This window comes from Penaeus chinensis, chromosome 1, assembly GCF_019202785.1.
Source record: "Penaeus chinensis breed Huanghai No. 1 chromosome 1, ASM1920278v2, whole genome shotgun sequence".
NCBI classification, from domain to species: domain Eukaryota; kingdom Metazoa; phylum Arthropoda; class Malacostraca; order Decapoda; family Penaeidae; genus Penaeus; species Penaeus chinensis.
The window spans coordinates 19743020-19750519 of NC_061819.1; the positions used below are offsets into that span (position 1 = coordinate 19743020).

The window sequence follows — 7500 nt, forward strand, 5'->3', positions numbered from 1 at the left end:
CACAACGCCCTGATAGTAAACAGCAGCTGTCTCATACTGGCTGGTAAGGGCCATCTCTCTGGCCAGCCTCATGTTTTCACAGATGTCCTGCACATTCACCATCATGGCAGGCTGGCAAAAGAAGTAATATTTAAAGGATTCATGTGCTAAAACAAATTATGATATACAATCTATAATTCAAAACAAAAATAAATTCCTTATGCAGATATGTATTTTTTGTCTTCATTATCTTTAAAGTGCTTTTACAATGGTCTGTTTTTTTAAGAAATAACTGAGAAAGAGTGAAAATAATACATACTATCAGCTGATATTACACTACATGTCTGATGCAATCAAATGACCTATCAATATAATTACACCTAAGATATTACTTAATTGTTACTAGGCTCTTATCAATGTGCATGTACCATTAAATGTTTTCTTAACTGGGAGTGAAAAGTTTACCAAAACTTCAATTTGATGCATATTTCATAATCTTTTTTCTTTTTACAAGACAAATTTTAAAGGTAAAATCTTGAAAAAATTCTTTAATTAAATGGGAATAGTTGTAGATTAAATCAAATAATAAACAAATTGTGGTAGTTGCATAAAAATTTACATAGTGAAGGAATCAAATATAACTGGTGAAAACTTACTAAAAAAGAAAATGAAAGAATTAATCAGTGTCAATCTGTATATCAATAACATAGAAAATTAAAGTTACATGCAATTAAATTTCTGTTTCTTATGTAAGAAGGCTGAATCTACTATTTTGTGGCTGAGGATGGAGGAAGGAAAGGAAAGGAAAGGAGAAGAAGAAGGGGGGAAAAAAGAAAAGATAGAAAGTGTGGTCAAAAGTTGACCAACAATTAATCTATAAAATCAGGCTTTTAAATCCCTTAATGTGTCTGACTTTGAAAATGTTAATTCAAAAGGGGGTGGGGCATCAAAGGTGTCAAAGCCAAATAATTTCTAGGAAAACCTAGTTAACTAAATGAAAAAGGTTACCGATATGACAAAGTATGGTTAATCTTTATAGTATGGATGCACTAGACAAAGGCAAATTGATGATATTCTTATATTTCTTGTAGATATTGGTACAAGAAATAATCTGCAGACACAAATAATAATGAAAAAAAAAGAAAGAAAGAAAGAAAAAAAAAAGTAAGTGAGTAAGTATGTAAGTAAGTCAACCTTCCCTTTGGGACACACCCAATTACGGCAACCCAAGTTGTTGAAAAATTTGTAACATGGAGTTGGGGAGTGAGACCATATTGTAAAAAATGAACCTGTTCTAAGTAAAAATAAATTTACTCAAACAAATATGACAAGATAATATAGATAAGTCAGCCAATGTCAAAGGGTTAAAGAAACCTAATCTAAACTAAATAATACAATGGATAGGTTGGTGCAGTAAGTTTTCTTATCAAATATTTTACATACATTGTGGGGTAAAGTTGACTGACTACATTTTTCATGAAAAAATGTAAAGAAAATAAGCTTTTGTACTATTAAAGTTGATACTTTTTTTTATATATCATTTTCATTTTTTCTTCTATCTTTTTTTAGCATGATATCTATATTTGAATTCCAACATTGGTCAACTTTGGACTCTTGAGAGTAAAAGACTAATAGAGACTCAGAAAGGGAGAGGAAAAGTGAGAGGCAAGGGTGGAAGAAAGGAGGGGTGAAATGAGGGGAGAGGGAGGTAGAGACAGAGGGAGAGGGAGAGGGAGGGAGGGAGGGAGGTAGAGATAGAGGGGGAGGGAGAGAGGGAGAGAGAGGGAGGAGGGAGGGAGGTAGAGATAGAGGGGGAGGGAGAGAGGGAGAGAGAGGGAGGAGGGAGGAGGGAGGGAGGGAGGGAGGGAGGGAGGGAGGGAGGATGGGAGAGAGTGAGAGAGAGAGAGAGAGAGAGAGAGAGAGAGAGAGAGAGAGAGAGAGAGAGAGAGAGAGAGAGAGAGAGAGAGAGAGAGAGAGAAAGAGAGAGAGAGAAAGAGAGAAAGAGAGAAAGAGAGAAAGAGAGAAAGAGAGAGAGAAAGAGAGAGAGAAAGAGAGAGAGAGAAAGAGAGAGAAAGAAAGAGAGAGAGAGAGAGAGAGAGAGAGAGAGAGAGAGAGAGAGAGAGAGAGAGAGAGAGAGAGAGAGAGAGAGAGTGAAAGAAAGAGAGAAAGAAAGAGAGAAAGAGAGAAAGAAAGAAAGAGAAGAGAATGAGAGAATGAGAGAAAGAGAGAAAGAGAGGAAGAGAGAGTGAAAGAGAGAAAGAGAAAGAGAGAGAGAGAGAGAGAGAGAGAGAAAGAGAGAAAGAGAGAGAGAAAGAGGGAGAGAGAGAAAGAGGGAGAGAGAGAAAGAGGGAGAGAGGGAGAGGGAAGAGGGAAGGAGGGATAGAGGGAAAGAGGGAGAGAGAGGGGGGGAGAGAGAGAGAGAGAGAGAGAGAGAGAGAGAGAGAGAGAGAGAGAGAGAGAGAGAGAGAGAGAGAGAGAGAGAGAGAGAGAGGGGGAGGGAGGGAGGGAGGGAGGGAGGGAGGGAGGGAGGGAGGGAGGGAGGGAGGGAGAGAGAGAGAGAGAGAGAGAGAGAGAGAGAAAGATGGGGAGGGAGGGAGAGAGGGAGAGAGGGAGAAAGGGAATGAGGGAGAGGGAGAGAGGGAGAGAGGAAGAGAGGAAGGGAGGAAGGGAGGAAGGGAGGGAGGGAAGGAGGGAGGGTGGGAAGGAGAGAGGGAGGGAGGGAAGAAGGGTAGGAGGGAAGGAGGGTAGGAGAGTAGGAGAGTAGGAGAGTAGGAGAGTAGGAGAGTAGGAGAGTAGGAGGGAAGGAAGGAAGGAGGGAGAAACAAAATATTTGTCTAATTCCTATAATTCAACTGTCAGGAAAGTATAAATAGTACAAGTCCATAACTTAATAAAGCTCACATCCTGGGATTTTTTTTTTTTTTTTTTTTTTTTGAAGAATGCTGCACACAGACGTAAGCCATCACAGGTAGTGGCAGTTCCATGACATTTTGGAAGAGGGGATGGAAGTGGTGGAATGTGTAAATAATGGTTAATAGTCTAAACAGATAAATGGGCTAGATAAAAGGGTAACAAGCAACAAAAGCAAGAGGCAATAAATTACAGGCTCCAAAGGAAGCAAAAGCTCACCCGGTGGAATATATCTGCATTTTCCAAATATTTTGGAGAAAATGTCGCACTTTTATACTGATTAATGCTAGGAATAAGGTCTAGTCTCTAATGGTGTTCAGTAAGGAGAAAAGGTAGAAATATTCATATATACACATTATAATCTACTTATATATATACACATGATAATATAACAGAATATTATATAAATATATAATTCAAGCTGACATATTGTTATTAACTTCAGCACAGAAGAATTTACATTATCACTGAAAGTATTCAGATATTTCCAAATACTGTCTTTTAGGCCAACAGTATCTTACTCTAAGATTGGAGGGGGGCTACCATTCATGGATCTGCCACTGATCATAGTAAAGAGGCACAAACAGACAGAACAACACATGGCTGATAAAATTATATAGTTAGTTAATTCTCACAGTTCATTAGCTTTAAATAGGCTGACTATTCTTGTAGCATATACTAATCATTTTTAGTTGCAGGTAAAAGAGGAATAATATTATGTTTTGACAGGCAACTGTGCTACAAGTTCTAAAGGTAAGCAAAATCCAGGAAAAGGATAATCACTGTCATGACAGCTCTTGAATTTCACAACTAATAATATGGGATCTGGTGTGAATTTCCTACAAAAACTGATGATCTGGTTTACTATTCTATATATACTACAAACATATTAGGATAAAGAAAGAAAAGAAAAAGTTGAAAAGACGGACAATTTGACTAGCAACTCTTCAACTGTCATTCAACAGGCAATTTTCAATGCTGAGCAATTTGAGGTAATCATGACATACACTTGCTAGGAAACCAGGGATCTTCATTCCATAATTAGAAGTGTTATGGACATATCTGTCACTAATACAAATCAAACAAAAATCTGTGGTAACTGACCAGCTGCTGGTAAAATAAAGACACAGTCTTAATAATCATACACAAGGGAAAATGTCAGTCCATACTCAAAAAATTATTAAGACAAAGGAACAGCATCCAAAAGAAACAAGCACAATTCCGACTATCACACAAACACGAAAAGAAAAAGAAATCACGAACAGTCACACACCTCTTCATCACATACTTTTACTTTCTCAGGACAGGTAAATGAATCTGTATCGGTATAGGTAAAGTTCTGACTAGCCGTCTTTAAACCGGAAAAAAATATATGCATGTGATAGAGCAAATAAATCTAAGAAACTTATCTTCTATGAACTTCCGTCGCAAATCAGAAATAACGAAGTTATTGGACACGCAAGTGTCACAGAGCCCCAAATGAAAAACTATCTCAATATTTTAAAAATCGCCATCCGATATCCTTTCCTACGTTTTGTAAACAAAACAATGATACCGTTTTATTTTGGTTCATTTATTGTAATACTTTCATTTCGTAACTACAAAAATTCCCCATAAACTTACATGAAGGTGATTTTCTTTCTACATTAAAATGTCTGACAATACACGAGTAATACCATCATAAAATCGAGTATTTACAGTAATTATGACATTTCTTACTCTGCGCAAATCGATGTGTATGGTCCATATTACGGGCAAGAGGGAACTGAAGAATTGCGCGCGATTTTCAAAATCAACAATGTTACCGCATGAACAGCGCACGAAACCTTTTGAAACTTTTATTCAATACCACATCCGCGTGACATTTGTCACGAAAGCCAAAAGCATTACAGGAAATGCTATAAACCAATCACAAGGCAAGGAAAGCAAATATACCAAATCTTTGCTCAAAATGGATCTCAGGTGCGTAGGTTGTGACCCGCATTACTATAGAGTTATATCTGATTATTTTGAAGAAAAAAAATGATAACGCTGTAGAGTTCCTGAGAGCACACGGTGTTTTGCCAAGAGCGGTAAGTTGCCCGCATTGCGATTTACCTTGCAAATATCGTGAAGATCGACATATATGGTATTGTGGCAGATAGAACAAATAGCAAAGACAAAACGGCGTAAAAGTTGCGTTTTATCGACCAGCGATTACAAAGGCACGTTTCTAAGCCAACTAGCGTAGATTGGAGGAGTTTTTGTTCTGAAGTAACCGAATATTGGTTACAAAATCAAAATTCAATAGGAGGTGCCGGTGTAATACTTGAGATAGACGAGACGCTGCTCGTGCGCCGTAAGTATAAGAGGGGCAGACAGTTGAGCCAGGTCCCGGGCGAAGCTAGAACTTCGCAAATCATAAAGAAGAAGAGCCAGGTGTGGGTCTTTGGGGGTATTGAGCGTGTGAGTAAAAGGAAATTAATTGTGCCATTGGTTGACACTGACCGCAGTGCAGACACGCTCATACCCCTTATTAAGAAATATATAAAACCAGACAGTGTGATATACGGTGATGGATGGGCTGCCTACCGTAACCTACAACACCATGGTTACATGGTGTTGAAAAAGAATTGATTAATTCATGTTTTTCACAAGCGGCAGAATTATACACGCCGCAAGGCGGGAAAGAAAGAATTCTTCCGTCACCTGCCCCCCCCCCCCCCCCCCCCCCCCACACACAGTTCCTCTGGATGGTAGTTCTTCAGAGAGCGATTAAAATCGGGTAAGAGCTCACACTTACCTGATTGCTTGTATGCATATGGTAAAATAAAACCTAATACAAAGCAAATACCTTTTTTCGCGCACGTAAAGACATATTTCTTCTGAAATACCGATAATAAATTATTAATGTGTGAAACAGTAAGACAAGGACACCATGTATAACGACCAATTACTGACAACTTGGCGATTACAGACTGAGAAATTCTAGCCAATGAAAACTTCAGGCAATGACGTCACAGTTTTCTGACCAATCAAAAACAGTTTTTTCGGAAAGCCCTGCCCTCGCCCATGGAAAACCTTTAGTGTGTATCTGTCCGGTGGTCAAGGAAGTGTACGTGTGAAAAAAAAATATAGTAGCCGGCAGAAATGTTTACAAATTGCGAAATACACGTATAACTGGAAATATTGCTACGCCGAGGACGTGTTATTGTAAAACTTAATAACGGAGACGGGACGATATAAGGTTAGTAAAATTTAAGTAACGTTTAACGAGAACCGGCGAAATCTACATAGTTATTGCACGAAGTACATTTCAAGTAATAAGCCAATTAATGTAATAAAAATGCATACTTTTAATAGGATAATAATACATGCATTATTAATACAAATTATTTCCGATTTGGCTATTGCAACCGACCGCAGTGGGTGTCGTGGCCGCGCGCGACGAAATCAGGCTAAAGCTTTCATAATTCCGCGGGACGAGCAATAAGGCTTGGCTGCGCGGCCTGAAGCCTCGCCACGGCCTCCGAAGTATTTTCGGCTCAGGCAAAGGTCAATAAGTTCCATCTTACATTTTAAGACAAGTATAAGTATTGAACGGTTACCATATTTGACGACAATCATCACTAAAGTTTGCAAGGTGTGTTACAAAAATGTGTAAGTTTTTTGTTTGAGAATAAAATTCACGGAGACTGCGTGTGCCGTTGCGGCACGGTCTCCGTGCGCGACACGTAACTGTCAGTAGCGCTTTTTTTTGTTTCTTTGCTTTGTATTTATTATCGCAGTCAATCAAAATACCGTTGTTATTTGAGGAACTATTAATGAAGCTTGTGTATGAATTTGAAACGGTCATCTGGAAACTTTCGAAACGCATTTTCATATTGAAAAGTTGATTGTGCCCAAACATGGTTTGATTCATTTGTATTGTCCGTCAATCAGGCAAAAAATAATCCTGGATTTAACCGCCGAATTGTATACCGTAATTGCATAGGTGAAACATGGCAACTGTCCCCGTAGAGTTTCAACAAACCCGATTTTAAGTTAATTTAGTGTTTTTCTTGTTTTTCTGTGTGTAAATCATGCTAATTACCCCCCCTTAATACAGTGCGAAGCCGAATCTTACACATTTGATCAACTTTGCCGTCGGGGAATACAAGTTCCGCTACTCATCAACGAGTCAAATGCGACGGAAAGCAACAGCATAACAGCGTTAAACTACGAGGGGAGATTACACTCCAAAAAAAGTGGTTTCGAAAGTCGGAGGCTGGATGAAACTTAACATTTACCTCTGTATCTACCTGCCAAAGGTGATATGCTGAGACACTGCAAATCCTGTGCACTTCCGGACGCAACATTACAACTCCCCTAAGCCAAGAATCCTACCGAGAAGAATGAGAGGCAAAAAAACCAACACCCTCGCCTATATCACGCTAAACGCGACCTTGACCTAATAATTAGGAACCTTAACCAGGCAGAAGGAGCAACACGAGTAATAAAAGCGCTCCGTAACCTTCTTTCGACCTAGTTATAAACCTCTCTCTTAATGAAGACTATTTTCAACTATACTTCCATGAACTACACCGCTCGTCCTCACCAATCCAGTATCAAAGGAATCCTCACAAAAGAGTG

The 7500-nt window shown here is 38.9% G+C and overlaps 1 protein-coding gene across 4 annotated transcripts in view; it reads right to left on the reverse strand.

Annotated features, from left to right (window-relative positions):
- LOC125026928 (katanin p60 ATPase-containing subunit A-like 1) overlaps window positions 1-7500 on the reverse strand; it is an 18800-nt gene that overhangs the window by 11196 nt on the left and 104 nt on the right. Inside the window, exons 1-3 of one of the 4 annotated variants that reach the window (XM_047615558.1) lie at window positions 7466-7500; window positions 3109-3122; window positions 1-111 (exon numbers count right to left, since the gene is read on the reverse strand). The exon at window positions 1-111 is cut by the window's left edge and continues 63 nt beyond it; the exon at window positions 7466-7500 is cut by the window's right edge and continues 60 nt beyond it. In XM_047615558.1, coding sequence (XP_047471514.1) covers window positions 1-105 — 105 coding nt within the window. In that variant the 5' untranslated portion in view covers window positions 106-111; window positions 3109-3122; window positions 7466-7500. Of the gene's footprint in view, window positions 112-3108; window positions 3123-7169; window positions 7439-7465 lie in introns of those variants that run through there. The other 3 variants (XM_047615550.1, XM_047615535.1, XM_047615543.1) reach the window with 3 other exon arrangements.